The sequence below is a fragment of the Lindgomyces ingoldianus genome (assembly GCF_010093535.1).
Source record: "Lindgomyces ingoldianus strain ATCC 200398 unplaced genomic scaffold BDR25scaffold_14, whole genome shotgun sequence".
Taxonomy (NCBI): Eukaryota; Fungi; Ascomycota; class Dothideomycetes; order Pleosporales; family Lindgomycetaceae; genus Lindgomyces; species Lindgomyces ingoldianus.
Genome location: NW_022985175.1, coordinates 397,909 through 412,959, shown reverse-complemented (window position 1 = coordinate 412,959; position 15,051 = coordinate 397,909). Strand labels below are relative to the sequence as shown.

The 15,051-nt window shown below is 51.3% G+C and overlaps 7 protein-coding genes across 7 annotated transcripts; 2 read left to right on the top strand and 5 right to left on the bottom strand.

The window, feature by feature from the left end:
• Positions 1–427: 427 nt before the first annotated feature.
• On the bottom strand, positions 428–1,321 carry BDR25DRAFT_178426 (MED6-domain-containing protein; the record flags this gene model as incomplete). Its single annotated transcript, XM_033684188.1, has 1 exon — positions 428–1,321. A coding segment is annotated over one exon (894 nt), but the record flags the coding sequence as incomplete, so codon positions are not given.
• A 248-nt stretch (positions 1,322–1,569) lies between these two features.
• On the top strand, positions 1,570–2,641 carry BDR25DRAFT_303335 (uncharacterized protein). Its single transcript, XM_033689992.1, has 3 exons — positions 1,570–1,618; positions 1,672–1,754; positions 1,804–2,641. Exons 1-3 carry the CDS (start codon positions 1,581–1,583, stop codon positions 2,490–2,492), a joined length of 810 nt encoding a protein of 269 aa, XP_033548115.1. The 5' UTR covers positions 1,570–1,580; the 3' UTR covers positions 2,493–2,641.
• Positions 2,642–2,991: 350 nt separating this feature from the next.
• Positions 2,992–4,519, bottom strand: BDR25DRAFT_223661 (amidase signature enzyme; the record flags this gene model as incomplete). Its single annotated transcript, XM_033685120.1, has 2 exons — positions 2,992–4,020; positions 4,097–4,519. 2 exons carry the CDS (start codon positions 4,517–4,519, stop codon positions 2,992–2,994), a joined length of 1,452 nt encoding a protein of 483 aa, XP_033548114.1.
• Positions 4,520–4,848: 329 nt separating this feature from the next.
• On the bottom strand, positions 4,849–6,171 carry BDR25DRAFT_285749 (alpha/beta-hydrolase). The gene is made up of 3 exons (XM_033688204.1): positions 5,630–6,171; positions 5,385–5,562; positions 4,849–5,335 (listed from the first exon to the last, which is right to left on the bottom strand). Exons 1-3 carry the CDS (start codon positions 5,860–5,862, stop codon positions 5,000–5,002), a joined length of 747 nt encoding a protein of 248 aa, XP_033548113.1. The 5' UTR covers positions 5,863–6,171; the 3' UTR covers positions 4,849–4,999.
• A 210-nt stretch (positions 6,172–6,381) lies between these two features.
• BDR25DRAFT_303333 (transport protein-like protein sec22) lies at positions 6,382–7,412 on the bottom strand. Its single transcript, XM_033689991.1, has 4 exons — positions 7,283–7,412; positions 7,085–7,229; positions 6,626–7,031; positions 6,382–6,561 (listed from the first exon to the last, which is right to left on the bottom strand). The coding sequence occupies exons 1-4, from the start codon at positions 7,314–7,316 to the stop codon at positions 6,499–6,501; spliced, it is 648 nt and encodes a 215-aa protein (XP_033548112.1). The 5' UTR covers positions 7,317–7,412; the 3' UTR covers positions 6,382–6,498.
• A 152-nt stretch (positions 7,413–7,564) lies between these two features.
• BDR25DRAFT_342563 (uncharacterized protein) lies at positions 7,565–9,346 on the top strand. The gene is made up of 3 exons (XM_033693742.1): positions 7,565–8,066; positions 8,399–8,885; positions 8,936–9,346. The coding sequence occupies exons 1-3, from the start codon at positions 8,050–8,052 to the stop codon at positions 9,266–9,268; spliced, it is 837 nt and encodes a 278-aa protein (XP_033548111.1). The 5' UTR covers positions 7,565–8,049; the 3' UTR covers positions 9,269–9,346.
• Positions 9,347–10,291: 945 nt separating this feature from the next.
• Positions 10,292–15,008, bottom strand: BDR25DRAFT_342562 (para-aminobenzoate synthase; the record flags this gene model as incomplete). Its single annotated transcript, XM_033693741.1, has 3 exons — positions 10,292–13,351; positions 13,670–14,290; positions 14,344–15,008. 3 exons carry the CDS (start codon positions 15,006–15,008, stop codon positions 10,438–10,440), a joined length of 4,200 nt encoding a protein of 1,399 aa, XP_033548110.1. The 3' UTR covers positions 10,292–10,437.
• Between the last annotated feature and the right edge of the window lie 43 nt (positions 15,009–15,051).

Here is a 15,051-nt window from a genome sequence, read left to right as displayed (position 1 = left end):
GAGATGTTGGAGATGTGCCGAATGGGCTTATATATGTGCCGAGTGGGCGTGGTGAGGAGATGAAGAGGATCGAGGACGAAGGGGTTTCGCCTTAGCGTTGAGGGCTTTGACGGGTCATGGAGGTTGGAATGTGGGAGTATAGGGCTGGTTTAGATTTTGGGATGAAGCAAGAAGAGCAGCGTACGTAGTCGCATGACTGCCTCAAACGTATAGGCAATTCTTATATGGAACGGGGGTCATAGCGCAATGAGTATCTGTATGCTACCAGAGAGGTTTCGATGTTTCCCTAATGTCCCTTACTCTATCTAGGTACACGAATGCCTCGCAGCTCCCACAGTTTTCCTATCCCAAACGCCAAAACCTGCTGTCGGGTATCATTACATTACAAAGACAATACAAGCCCTTTAGGCTATAGCGGTGATCCTGTTGGACTCGTTGGGCTTGTTAAGCCTCTGCTCTTCCTCCTCTTCTCCCCAGGTAGCCTTGGCACTTTTGCAATGCTCCCTTTCCTAGGCGGTGGCTCTGCGGCAAGAGGCTTTGGTGTTGGAGCGGCCGTGCTTACTGCGCTCTCACCCTCCGCCGGCTTGGTTGGGAGTGCCAACGTAGCGCCCGTGGCCTGGGCAGCAGCTTGAGCCTTGTTCCTTGCGTCGACCTGTTCCTTAGTGCTAGTGAAGACAAAGGCGCCGGGCTCGCCCTGGAGAGGGTTCTCGTCCATGAACTCGTGGCCGTACCTGTTGACCATGTTCAATGAGCGCATGAAAAAGTCGTCGTTGTATTCGGTCATGGAGGTCTCGGCAGGCTGCGCAACCGCCATCTGGGAGCCGTCGGCAACAGACTCAGCGCCAGGACTTCCAGCTCGGCTCGCCGAACCCGTAACGGCCGCCTTGGTGGTCTCGTAGGAAGCCGGCAGGTACGTGTGGCCGGTTGCAGGTGCGAAGTGCGACATAGCTCTCCCCAAGTCAAAGAATTCTTGGATGTTGGTGGTGATAGAGAGCATTCTCGCTTGCAGGATATCTAGCATGTTCGGCGACATGAGGATCTTGTCGCCAACCGTATAGTAGGTGGCCGTCACCTTCACATGCATCCTCGAGGTGCCGTTCTCGTTGACCTTCTCCCGGTGCTGCCTCTGAATAACCCACGGCTGTCCCGGCGCCTGGGGTTCGGCGGCAACGAGGAACGCGGTGCCCTGCATGTTCTTCAGCTCATCCTCGAAAGCTTTGCGGCTGCTGAGAATGCGCTGGTTCTGGGACTGGTGGGCAGTCTGCACCACAGCCGTATTGTTCGCGCCTGCCTCGTAGAAGATGGAGTTCATGAAGTACCAGAGTATCGATTCCGAATTGAGGTTCCCGCCCGGAAGCTCGAGAAACGAGGCCGGGCTGCTCCACTCCTGCTCATCGAGCGGAGGTGGTTGTGAGGCCATAGCTATAATGTCCAGCCCTCCGAAGCTAAGGGGAGGTAGAGGTCGCGAATTGGGCTGAGGCTCAACCGACGCGGGGAGCTCCTGCCGCCAAGCCTCGGCGATTACCCTGCACCTTCCGCATCACAACCATCCTTCGTTTCACACCGCAGCAACCACAACCATGGATCTTGTACAGACTGTCCGCAAAGAAGGCAGCCGGTACGTAGGGCCCCTCTGGTTCGAAACACTAGAGCGCTAATTTTGTGTCGCAGCGGAGGCCGCGCCGAATTCAAATGGGAAGACGTCAAGACGGATGCCCAGCGCGAGAACTATCTCGGCCACTCTTTGATGGCCCGTATGTCACCCCCCGATCTCTCTCCCACGGCTGCTTATAATATCCACAGCTGTCGGCCGCTGGCAAAACGGTCGTGATCTTAACTGGTATGCGAGAGGTGACGACCCAGACCCGCAGTCCGCTGCCGAAAAGCTCGCACAAGAGAAACGCCGCATAAAAGAGGCTGAAGAAGATGCCATGTTGGCAGCCATGGGCCTTCCGGTTCCAACACGCGGAGTACCTGACGCGAATCTGACGCCGTTGGGGAAGAAGGCAAGCGATGCCGATGTCGAACGCGCTATGGCTGAGATTGCTGCCGAAGACGGGCCTGAGGAGCGCGCGAAAGGCGTCGGCTATAATGGATACAGCGGCAGGGCTGGTGCAGTCCCTGGGGGAGAAGGCGATGTTTTAGAAGGTCAAGCATGGCGTGATCCAGATCGAAGCAAGCGTGAACGAAGCCGCGACCGCAGAGACCGACACAGCGACCGAAACAGAGGCCACAAAAAGCGGAGGCCATCTAGAAGCAGGTCAAGAGAACGCTATGACAGGCGGAGAGACCGCTCAAGATCCAGAGAGAAGCGGAGGCATCGAGACCATGACAGACATGGGTACCGCTCAAGAAGCCGCGACCGCCGGCAAAGAGACGAAGATCGCCATCCCAGACGGTACGCTGACGATGAGCGACCACAGTCGAAAGAGCAGCTCCAACGACGGCGGAGCAGGTCTCCCGACAATGAGTATCGTAAAAGACGGTATTGACGCAAACCAGAGGCCGTCAGCCCCTCTCTGCCATTGATTGTATCCCTAGGCTTCCTTCTTTGCTCAAGGATCATCTAATTGCGGGATTAACTACTTAGTGCAAAATGTGTAGTGAAACAACGTCGAGGAATTTGGTCCGTGAATGGAAAGGTATACCACTATTTCCTTCTCGTCTATGACACACTATTGATTGGGTTCATCTAATGTTGCTTAAGAGGCCTTTCGCAGGATGTCTTCAACTTCCTTCATAATCTCCACCAATTCTTCATCCTTCATCGGCTTCCCCATCACTTGAATTGCCCCAGGTGCCCCTTCTAATATCTCCGGGTCATCTTGAAACATGTTAGCTAAGAGTCAAGCATGTGGTACTTAGAAAGGACGTACAGGGCGGCTCGTACACGGCGTTCTTATCAATAAACGGTCTATCTAACTGCTTGTTCGCTTGTAGGTGTGGCAAGATTCCGGAAGGGTACTGTTGAGCACGTCAGTTAAGGTCTTCTCAGCAATGTCCCTCCCTCACATTAAGCAGATTCTGCAACATCGTGTAGATAGGAACACCGAATGTATCATGTGGGACCGCCGTTGCCTGATACCCCGGCATCAGAATAGCATCGAGCTTGTTCTCCACAACCAAGTCATGGTACGCCTTCAACACCTTCGCGCGTGCCACATTCATATCCCACAGATCATCCAGCGATGCCTGCCACCCGACCAACTCCGGAAACGCAGTTGTCTTGATCGAAGGCACCCAGGGTTCTCCCGATGCATTGACATACTGAACAGGGGTCCTCTTCGGGTCCAACAGGAAGTACTTCCATGTCAACAAGGCATTATCCCACAGATCTGGAATTTTCTCATCCATCAGGAACATAGAATGTCCCGCATTCTTCAACAGCGTCGCGGCACTGTGCAATGTCCTAGCAATAGTCGGATGAAGTGGCCTCTTCGGGTGTCCCTTAATTAAACCAAACCTCAATGGTCGTTTGAAGGGCTCAACGCGCCGCCATGGCACGTTTAAAGTATTCTCGTCGAAATCCCAGGGCTCACTATCGATTGTTGTCTTCATGAAGAGCTCATAGTCCCTGACACTATGCCCTTCCGGCCCGATAACCGGCAGTATACTCCCGGGACTGCCCACCCTACCGGGAGGTACCTTCCTTCCGAACGGAATTCTGCCTGCTGTAGGCTTGAAACTACTAATTCCATTGCACAGTGCGGGAATCCGGTTTGAACCTGCGACATCAGTTGTCAATCCCAACACTGATCCCCGCATTTTGATCAGCGCCCCTTCGCCACCCGTGCTTCCGCCAGCTGTGAGACAGAGCTTGTTGGGGTTAAGGGTCCTTCCAAAGATGTTGTTGTGCGAGTCAGCCGTCATCATGGACTGCGGTAGGTTGGTTTTCACATAGAAGACAGCGCCATGACGAAAGAGGATGTCAACGAGGACGGAATTGGATGTTGCGGGTGGGTGTGAGATGAAGGACACATAACCTATCGTGGTGTGGATGCCCTTTACATTGAATGAATCCTATGGTATTCCCTCGGTTAGAAAGCCGCATCTCTGTAGAATCCATGCATGGCACTAAGAGAATTCGCTCACATACTTTCAAACTAATCGGTAGACCGTGCATAGGACCCATTGGCCTCCCTTCATTCGCAAGATAATCATCACACTGTTTCGCTCGAACAAGTGCCTCCTCAAACATAATCTCGGTACAGCAGTTCACTAGCTGTTGCGCAATGGCTGCTCTCTTACAAAATGCAAGTGTCACATCGTAGCTTTTGACCTTCCCGCCACTCATCAACTCAATCAAAGCTGTAGCATCGTAGTTTTCGGTTAGTTCTAGCTCTTGCTCTGTGAGAAGTCCACATTCACGGGGGATATTTAGGACGTTCAAAGTTGATGTTTCCGAAACCTGGTCCAGAATTGAGGAAGGTATGCGCCACCCCACTGGTATCTTTTTGGAAAGAGCATCGCGCTTTAAGGCGGCGACTGTTTGCCAGTCTGCTGTGGGAGCGGTGGTCATGATGTGAAGCGTAGTAGGGATGACGGGAGGGTTGAATTAATGGTAATTGTAAGAGAGAGGATGTAGGGAGGGCTATCAGCATATTTATTTGACTGGGATTTCAAATAATGATAAGCAAAGAGGTGCTCTGAGTCCCGCAGGGGACTGGAGTACGAAGAGTGGAGAAGGCTATTGGGGATCCGAAAGCTGTCGGGGTTGCCAGTGGGGCGAAGCTCTGTTTCGGAGTTAAAGGTGTTGCCCCGCGTGTTCTTTGCACCCCGCTTTACTTTACAAGGGTTCAATACTTGAACTAAATTGTTTGTAAAGAGACATCGTAGAGTAGAGGGGATGTGGTTGTGTTAGATGTATGGGAGGGTGTTCCTATATACGTATCTAGAGGCAAGGCTCATGTAATCCGCATTTTCCCTGTCGAGAGACACTTTGAAGACTCGGTTCGGCCAGAGGACCGCTCCTCGAACCATTCACTCTCCGTCATCTAAATCAAATCTTCTCCCCAGCAGCACGACGGATGAACTCCACGACCCTATCCGGCTGAGATAAGAATGGGCTGTGGCTGGACTTGATCCTCTCTACTTCGAACTCGGCACCCATGCGCTTGGCCTGGTTGACCATCAGCTCTTGTGCGAAAATCGGAATCGCATTGTCATTCTCGCACATCAGATATGAGTTCGGGATCTCCATCCAAGCGTTCGCAGTTGCTTTGGCCTTCTTGGTTGCAAACGCATGGGATTCGAGAAGGGACATCCAGTGCTGCTGCTCAGATACCGGGAGGTCGTTGTAGAAAATTTCAGCGTCTTTGGCGAATGTGTGAGGTTCCTATCTGATAATCAGACACTAGGGGGAGGGTGATGAGAAGTGCATCTACCTTAACCTCCCACCAATCTGGGATCACATGCTGAATAGCGTCCAGTAGACTCACGCCCTTTGGAGCAATGAAGCTACACATGAACGCAATCCGCGTTACACCTCCCTTCTCACCATTCTCTTCTCGTTGCTTCTTTCCCATGCCTGTCAGAGCGCTGCCTGCCACAATCCCACTCCAGCTATGCGAGAGTCAGCAAAAGATATTAAGAGACGACATGCTGTGGAGGACAAGGACTGGGAGCGCACCTGTGGGGCACAACGACTACATCATTGCCGTTCCCAATCGCCTCAGTCACGAGCTTGCGCAATGTTTCGACGTCCTTGGAAAGATCCTCGGGAGGAGGGTTACTGCCAACAGAGGGCAACTTGCTGGAAAGAACTGTGTAGCTATGGTCGCTTTCGAGCTTCCTCTTCACGGGTTCGAAGACTGCTGGGGTATGCCAAGCGCCTGGGATAACAACGATGACTGGCTTCGACATGGTAATCGGCTGTAGGATGTAAGGGCTTTTGCAAACGTCTGAGGCTGTCGAAGGCACAGTAAAGTCTTAACAAGCTGTCCAAGCAAGTACACATCAAATCTTCCAAGGTTCGCCTAGCAGGGGTGAAGTCCCTTCGGTCTTCAAGATCAGAAGTCGGGGTAGGAAAGTAGCTCTCGTTACGATATATATTCACGATGCTGACAACCAGGAAGCACAGCCCGCGTCAGCACCATTCTTGTCTTCCCTGGGTTTGTATTCGCCCTAAATACCAAAACAGGGAAGGCGGATACTAGAAGGGGGCTAATACGTCTACGTTGACGCATTAGGCCCCCTGATGCTGTATATTAGCTTTGGTGGCAGCGGGCCTACTAAGCTGTCCCCGGCTTCTGAGATTTGATGGGCGGACCATGGGAGACTGAGCCAATTGGAAGCGCTGCACGTGAAACCATCTGAGTCATCTCAACGCGGCGGGAAGCAAGTGGAGGTCGCTTATTCAGCAACAATGTCGTGCCTAAGGGCCCAAACTTAGATGAGGTGTGGGTATTATTGTGCCTTCTATGGTATCCCTCTCCTTCTCCTAGAAGAACCGCGCATAATCTTAAATCATAAGGTTAAGATGCCTTGCATGAAGCCTCTTCAGAAAAACCGCCACCAGATGAAGACGATGATGATGAATCCAAGAGCTCCAATCGGTCCATACTACAGCCGTGGTCAGTCAGATATTTGCCTTTGAGGCCTGCGAGCCAGGGATCGCTGAACATACCTGCTTTAGAAGCAGCTCCCAGTTAATCCTCACGGCCGCCTTCTTATATTTTCTGCTGTCCTCCCTCAGTCTGCTCGAGATATCTCCCATCCGCTCTAGGCTATCGCCCCGATACAGCAGGTCCTCAATGTTCTTCGTCATGACCTTGGTAACGTCCTTGAGCTCATCGTTCAGCTTGTCCAGATTCTGGGTAGCACGCGAATCCTGGTACGTTTTCTTCGTGCGCTGCATAAAGGTATCGAACTCGACGAAGCCATAGGGTCGACATGAGGCTGAGAGATATTGTGCAGGAGTGTAGATGGTTGTGAATTCGGAACTGATGTCCGAGAGGTATGTAAAGGCAAGCTTGCGAGGATAGGAGCGGTCGCATATACAGATAAAGCACAGGTTGTCGTTAATCAGGTAGCTGTGGAGAGTCAATGGGCGCGACTTGGTCGCAGTAGGGAAGGGAGAGCGCACTGATACGTGTAATTGCCGCTCTCTATGCTTGCTTGGGGCTCTGAATTGCGGCTCAAGCGGCGGAGGACGAGCTTGATCTTGCTTTTGGCTTCGTTAAATTCCGCGTCTACCTCTTCGTCGTCCACCGAGGCCGCCAGAATGAGGCCTGGCCGTTGTCAGTCCACGCCGTGCGGAACAGTGCTGGGGGAGGGGACTCGCCGTCAAGCCGCGAGATCAGCGTGTGCCGAATCATGGCTATGCGCGCAGAGTGATAAGGTTCCCAGAGAGCTGCTGCGCCGGTGCAAGCGTACAACTTCTAGAGCGCGGTGGCGGGTCTGCAGAGGCTACGTGTTGACGTCGAGCTTGGCCGGAACTTCAGTGAAGCGGGAATGTACGCGGAGGAGCTTTGACCACCGACCAGCAAATTCCCACACTACGCAGCAAAGACATGCCTTTTCTCTGCACAAGACATGTCTTTCTTCTGCACTCCGGGCTGAGGCTGACGGATACTTGGAAACCACCATACCCTGTGCAACAACGGTTGTGGACAACATGCTTGGCCCACTCCGATACCTTCCACCACTCCGCCCACCCACTTGCTTCTGTGCCGCCGCTTGATGGAAGCCGCAGCCCAGAGCTCATGCTGATTTTCCATTGCCTTTGGCCCCTTGAGCTTTTGGCGCCTTCTCAAAGCTGGAACTGTGTTTTGCAAACACCTAGACAATTCCCGGCCAGATTCTTCAGACTTCCGACTGCCTGACATTTACGACTTGTCCATCATCAGCAACGAGAACAACAATCCCCCGTCTCTTACCACCAAAGAATCGAAGACTGTGGAGCCGCACCGCCGGAGACACAGATTAGAGCTAAATAGGTCCTGGACTTTCCAGAATTGCGTCCCCCCCTAGCGAACGTCTACAGTGAACGACCACAGGTTCCACTCCTCAACCCCTCTACTCCCTAAGTTCATTTGAGACCTTTCCACTATGTCTCTCCCAGTGCGGTACGTCTTTCTTTTTATGTTCTTAATGCCCTATGACATCACCATCTTCACTCCCTCTAGGGTTCCTCTGCACTTTCTGTGATCACGTGAGGGCGGGACTACAGTTAGCTATTGTGCTCCCTATTGGATTCCCACTTGAAAAAACCCCGTTCGTGACTCACAATACATCGATCTTATTCAATCGCCTCAAAGCTATTGTTCTTGCTATTATTCTCTTATTCAAAATTTCACTCCCGCTCCATCTCCGACTCTCGCAGCAACAGGGTTATTGAGAAAAATAATAATTCTGCCAATTGCTTCTTCCAGATCCTTCCAGCCTAATAGAAAGACAGATTCCTCCCCCAGCCAGGTGCTCCTCCAGACCAACATCCTCTTCCCCCCCAGACAACGAACTTCACGACACCTAGCTCCCCTCTTGCTTCGCCGAACGGCAACCATCTTCCATCACCCACACCACTTGCCTCAAAGGAATGCTCTCCACTATCCGACATGTCGTCTCCAATTTCAGACGTTCCGCCGTCTCCAATGTCCACCGTGTCCAGCAAGAAACGTCGCTCTCAAGACGTCGACGCCGACCACGACTTCACGCCATCTCCGATCAAGACCAAGCGCACCAAAGTTGCTCCCAAGGCTCGCTTCTCCGCTGCCCCCGCTTCAAATCGTCCGACACGCAATCGCAAGGCCCCCGAGCGCTTTGCTGATATCAAGGAGCCTACCAAGAAGATGGCTGAGGGTGTCGCTCCCAAGGGTAGCAAGGCCTTCGAGCCAGTCTATGCCACTACGAACAGCAAGTCGAGGCTCGCTACCGCCGATATCTACGTAAGCATATCCACCTTCTCCTTTAACTATGTAATACTAATTGGGTTAAGCACCTGTTCATGGAGGCTGCCGCCTGGAACGTCCTCGGTGCCCTGGATCAAGCCGACCTCATCTCGATGTTGCCTAGCACGCTAAGCAACTGCCACCTCCTGAATCGGATCGCGGACGGCGCTAGCGGGGTTGAGAAGCCCAAGGAACTCGAGCTTGGATCCACCGTCTTCCGCAGTGACGTCAAGAAGTGGCAGGAGGACCTTGGGGAGGGATACCTCACCAAGAGGTGGCAGGAGGCGGCCGAGAAGGCCATGAAGGCCCGTTTTGAGGGCGCCTTTGATACCTGGAAGGAGCAGGAGGCGGAAAGGTGGTGGGGCCAGAAAGGGGAGTGAGTAGAGGACATGAGAGGGGGGAAAGAGAGCGAGAAAGGGGAGTGAGGAGAGGAGGACATGAGAGAGGTGAAAGAGAGCGAGAAAGGGGGTGAGGATAGAGCGACTACATCTTGGTAAGACTCCTGTATCTTGACCTTGGCTGATTAGATAGCTTAGAGACTTGTTTCAAGACAGTTTGCAAATATGACTACTCCTTCATCTGGATTGGTCTTGCACGTGCAATTCACATCCTATATCAAATCAAAGGCTACCTACCTCAAAACTTACCTTCAGATAAGAGTGTATACTCTTTACTTCTATTTTGAAAACTTTAATTCAAAATCAGAGCCCAATGTAAACAACCCTAGAAGCAATATTTCTACCTATATCGGAAGACTAGGCCCGCTGTGGATGTAGCTCTCCAATGTAAAGTTGGTTCCATAATTCTCTAAAAAAGCATCTAGTTCTCTCGTGGATTAGTATAGAAGTAGAAGTGATTACTACTTTCCTTCGCTGTATTTGGATGAAATGGGGTGAGAACTTTAGAGTCTGCATTCAAAAAGAGTCAGCAAATTACTTTGGGCGGTAGACCACGTTAACTTCATCTAAGGCACAATGTGCTAATAGCCATTCTTCCGCAGTTAGAGCACCTCCATCGGTGCACAACGTAAACTAGTCCCAGCCCGGAGAGCTAAGACAGGAAGAGGCGAGCAGAGGTACTGAAAGATTGTAAACCTACTTAGGCCTGCTTGGGTGAATAACTAAAATGGAGGTCTTAGATGCTTGCCCTTGCTAGCTACTGATTCTGGACGTGATCAAAGGCTTTCTTGCAGGGCAAAGCGCTTTGTTTTCTGCGCCTAGATATGCGCTATTCTGAGTCTGGGAAAGTATCAGAGCAGCTCGTCGGGGATTGGAAACAAAGATGATTAGAAAGCTTCCCCTTGCTGGTGTGTTTTGTGCAGGCTTATGAGCGTTGCCCTGGGTCATGTTTACAGTCAGGCCAGACTCGTCGCGCATGATCGTGGTGCACCTCAATAGCTCCCAGGGAGGGGATGTAGATATTTGCGCTAGGTTGAAGATTACACATGTCTTCGCAGTGGCTAGAGAGAGAAAGGGGACGAAGTCGAATTCGTCCTGGTTGCTGCATGTTCGTTGAAGAATGATGCAGCGCACATGAGGTGTCTAAAAGTCTAGTAGTCCAAAATCACTGGCGACTGAGCCAGGGGAGGTAGAGGTCTATCAGATCCATCCTTCCTAACACCGCCATAACGTCGGATGAATGTGTCCCGGAACGCCGAAGCTGTGCTGAGAAACTTTCCTTCCATTTCGATAAATTCTTCATCCGCGGTGCTCTGACTGGTAATCGCACCACCAGCTCCGATACGCCACGTATCCTCCCCCTCTTGCCCTTCTTGGTCAACCTTCACGGCGGTGCGAATGACGACTGAAAAGTCACCTGCACCACCGACGTCCAAGTATCCCAACACCCCAGAATATATGCCTCTGCGTCGTCCTTTCTCTATTTCTTTAAGAAGCTCACAGGAACGCTTCTTTGGCGCACCAGTCATGCTTCCTGGTGGTAGGCTTTGAACAAAAGCATCGAATCCGTACGTCGCAGTCCTAGATTCAGCATTCGTCCCCGATACATAATCCTGCGGCTCCTCCCACTCATCCGGCGTCTTCGCTTTTTCTACTCCAGGGGGGGCCGCATCAATAACGGACACAAGCTGCCACAGGGTCTCATATTCCTCTATTTCCATGAGCTGGCTTACACGCACATTTCCAGGGCCATACACGCCATGGAGTTGGTGTCGAACAAGGTCGACAATCATGAGATTCTCCGCGCGCTCCTTGGAAGAACTGAGGATGGCCTTTGCATCCGTGATGGTTATACTAGGATGTTTCCGCACGGTGCCTTTAATGGGCCGGCACTGGGAGCAGCCGTTGCGGTCCCAGCTTATGAAGCGCTCAGGAGACGAACTCAGAATGTGGACGTTATGAATCCGCATATATGCACCGAATGGTGCTGGATTTTGCTTGGCGAGCCTCTTGTATAATTTCCAACTCAACTCGTTATTATCATTTGTGTTCTGGCAAGTCGAAGGTTTTCGTGCATGTATCATGTTTTGTGAAGTCAGGCAGAGTTCATAGCTGTCACCATTGGCAATGGAATCTTGACAGCTGGCGACGGCTTCGCAGTACTCAGAACGGGGCGTAGTGACCGCTTCGCAGGATTGTAAATAATTATTAAGCATGGCGTCTGCATCGAATGTGTCCGGTGCGGGTGTTGGACTCGGAGTGGGGCACTGACTTTTCTGGCGAACGGCCTGATATAGTTGCTCAAGTGTCTTCTGGACCCAAACATCGTCGTCGCGACCTCTTATGCTCTGTATGTATAGCTTCTTGACCTTGTGGTCGAAAACCACACTACGAGTAATGTAAGCGAAACATATATCTGGAATTCTCGGGTCTTTCGAGGAGGGCAAACAGGGCTCAACATCAACTGTTTCTAGACCGGCTTCATAAGACACATAGCCCATAAGCCCACCCCAAAATGGAGCAAAGGTGGGTCCTTTAGGCTGATACTTGGGTTTGAGGAAGTATATGATGGTTTCGATGTATGTCCAAACATCGTCAACTATTGTCTGGATATAGACTTTATCATTGCCGTCTCGTAGTTCCAACGTTCGCGTAGCCACATAGTAGTGTAGTCGGAGCGTTTCTCCTGGAATTACGAGGCCAATGATACTGTACCGGCCTGTGCTAACCTTAAGAGGAAGAAGATTGGATTGTAGACAAGACTCTAGAACGATAGCCTCATTCTGCACAATTCCTAAGAGTTCGCATACGTCCGAGACTTGTAGTTGGCCACTACCAGTTGTGCTGCAGTGGACCACACCGGGAGAAAGATTTGGAAGAGATTTGGAATCTCCGTAAGCAATCAAATGGGCTATAGTAGCTGGATCGACCAACGAATTGCTTAGAATGACTGAATTTGATTTCCCTCGTTTATAACCCTTCACAGAACCTTCAAGCTCACCCAAGTCTTGCATTCCGAGGAGGGTGCTGAAGTGCTGCATTGTCATAGGTGGATTTGGAGAGTCCAGTAGGGAAGCTTTCCTCGGGGTAGGAGTTGTGAAGCGTTCTTGAATCCAGGTCTGAGCTTCCACCCACCAATTTTGGACGATGCGAATGCCTTCGCTGTTTGTACATATTGACTCCGGATGGAATTGGACTCCCCAAAAAGGCTTCTCTGAATGTCTTGTCGCCATCAGCACAGCACCGTTTAGTTTGCTATCAAAATCCCAAGCCAGCGGCTCCAATTTCGGACACTTCCGGGTGGCTTTCCAAAGCTCCGCTGGATATCGAACGGCGCGCTTTGTCTGTATGGAATGTTCGATATTGACTTGCAAAGAATGGTATTGAGTAGCCAGTATCTGGTCAACGCCACGGAATATGGACTGTCTCTTATGTAGAACCTCCGAAATGATGCCATGTCTCGGTTCTGACAGCCTATGGACCTTCGCGCTGAACGCAGTAGCCAGAGACTGGAAGCCAAGGCATATTCCGAGAACTGGAAGCAGGTCCGCGTCGTCTAATCTCCAAAGTTCTTGCATAATACCAACGTCTCCTTCGTTTGTCGCTGATCCTGGCCCAGGTCCCGCGATCACCGCATCAAAGTTTTTGAGATAGTCTACAAATTCTATAGGAGCCTTGGTAAAGCGGGGGTCATCGATGCGGATAGTGACCACTTTGACATCTATGCATTGCTCGACGAGTGCGACAATGTTATTTGAGAAGGAGTCGTAGGCATCTAGATACAGTATCCTTCCAGACCGGCTCTTGAAGGCTGGCGCCATCACTAGCACATGGAGTTCCTGTCGGGAATTTGATGATACACTGATGCTCGACGAGTAAGGCGCACAGCTGATAGTAGCACAGAAGAGCAACTGTAGTGTGATTTTGGGCTCGTTTGTTACTCGGACTAGAATGAAGAAAAAGTGGAACAACGGTTTGATAGGGCTAAAGAGTACGAAATGTCGGTGCAGATCTTCCGAAGACGGAACCTCAACGCCAAATGAGCCGGGAAAGGCGAAGGAAACACTGGGAAAGAATGTGGTAGCACACAGCGACAGGCCTAGGACGAGGAGAAAGAAGGAAGAAAAAGGTGAAAAGGGATGGTGACTGTTGGGCTCGCGCTGAGTGAGCGTTGGCGAGACTTATCGCAAAACGGACCGACAGGGAACGAAATGCTTTGGTGCAGGGTCTACGCTAAGCTGGTTCGGATTAGCGAAACCGATCGCCGGGCCGATCCAGGTTCAGGTTCAAGTTCAACACCTCGATCAATCCGAGATCATGTTCTATCCACAGCATCATTCGGAGAGGCGTGATTTAGAAGCCATGATATTCTAGGAACGCTACCTCTGTGAGCTGGGCTTTGAAGGAAGAAATGCATTCCTGCCAGCTTCGCTCTCCTCAGATCCTACGCTAAGCTGCACAGAGTCTGACTCTGCGTCATTGCTTGTGTTTACTTCGCCTTCCCTATCACTTGGCTCTGTATCCGAATCCGAAGAGACCGTACCAATGACCCTGTCACTCCAAGCTGCTTCCGAGCCACCCGTTGAATGCTCTTCCTCCCGGGCTTTCCCAGCGAAGCAGGCTAGAAGACCTAAATCGTATGCGGCTTTCATTGAGCCAGCACAAACAAATGCCACCCAAAAATGATCTTGACCAGCAAGCAACCCGGTGATAGCTGGGCCTCCGCTTTGGGATAAGGTCTTCAGTATGTTGACAATTCCCATCACTGCCGTTCGCTCCTCCGGTAATACAACAACTGACAGAAATGCAGACCGAGGGGCTTGATCCATAGAATTGAGGCACGCACGAGCGACCAAGAGGCAGATAGTCAACGAAAGCGTTCGTGGAACGGGGAGAAGTGCCAGGAATATCGAACTTGGGAGATGTGTGACAACCATTGCCTGTATCAGCCCAATTCGCTTTGCAAGAGAGGAGGCGAATATATTCCCGATCGTTGAAATGAGCCTAAAGTAAAGTCAAATCCAGGCTTGTTTGAGAGTAGGTAAAATAACGCTCACCACGTCGCCGACATGATTGCACCTAGCTTGCTCTTCGGAAGGTGGAATTTTCGCTCCATGTATAGGTTGACTAAGGAAAAGGGAACCATTCCGCTTCCAAGCGAGTCGAAGAAAAATAGGCTGCACAACTTAAGTAGGACTCTACGGCTTGGTTTCGAGATCTTGGTAAAATGGTTGCCGCGCTTTGGTGTCTGAACACTCGTGGTGGAGCTGTGTGGTGGAGATTCGTGACCATTGAGGAGAGGTTCGCGCTCATGGGACTGCATTCTTGGGACTCTTTGTTCTTCTGTCTGCGTCCTGGCCGGCTCACATCGACCACTCAAGAGTATGGTCATGATAGCTTTAAGACACCCCACAGCTATGTATATCCAGAATATCTTTCGGTATGCGTCCACGTCTGTCCAACCCTCGATGGCTTGGAACCGCTCAACTGCGATCCCACCCACTGCTAGCCCTGTCGATGTTCCCAACGCAGCTAGAACGACATACCAAGCAAAGACATCTGGTCGTCCAGATTGTGGTACTAGATGCGCCAATGTCGACTCTTCCACCGCTCGGAAGGGTCCAATCTCGTTTCCGCTTGGGCTGATGACACCAAGGATGGCGGCTATCAGTAAAGCAATGTAATTGCTCGTGATTGCGAAGACTACTCCAGAGACTGCCATCATAAATGCACCCAATAAAAGTGTCTTTCTTCTACCAAGCGAA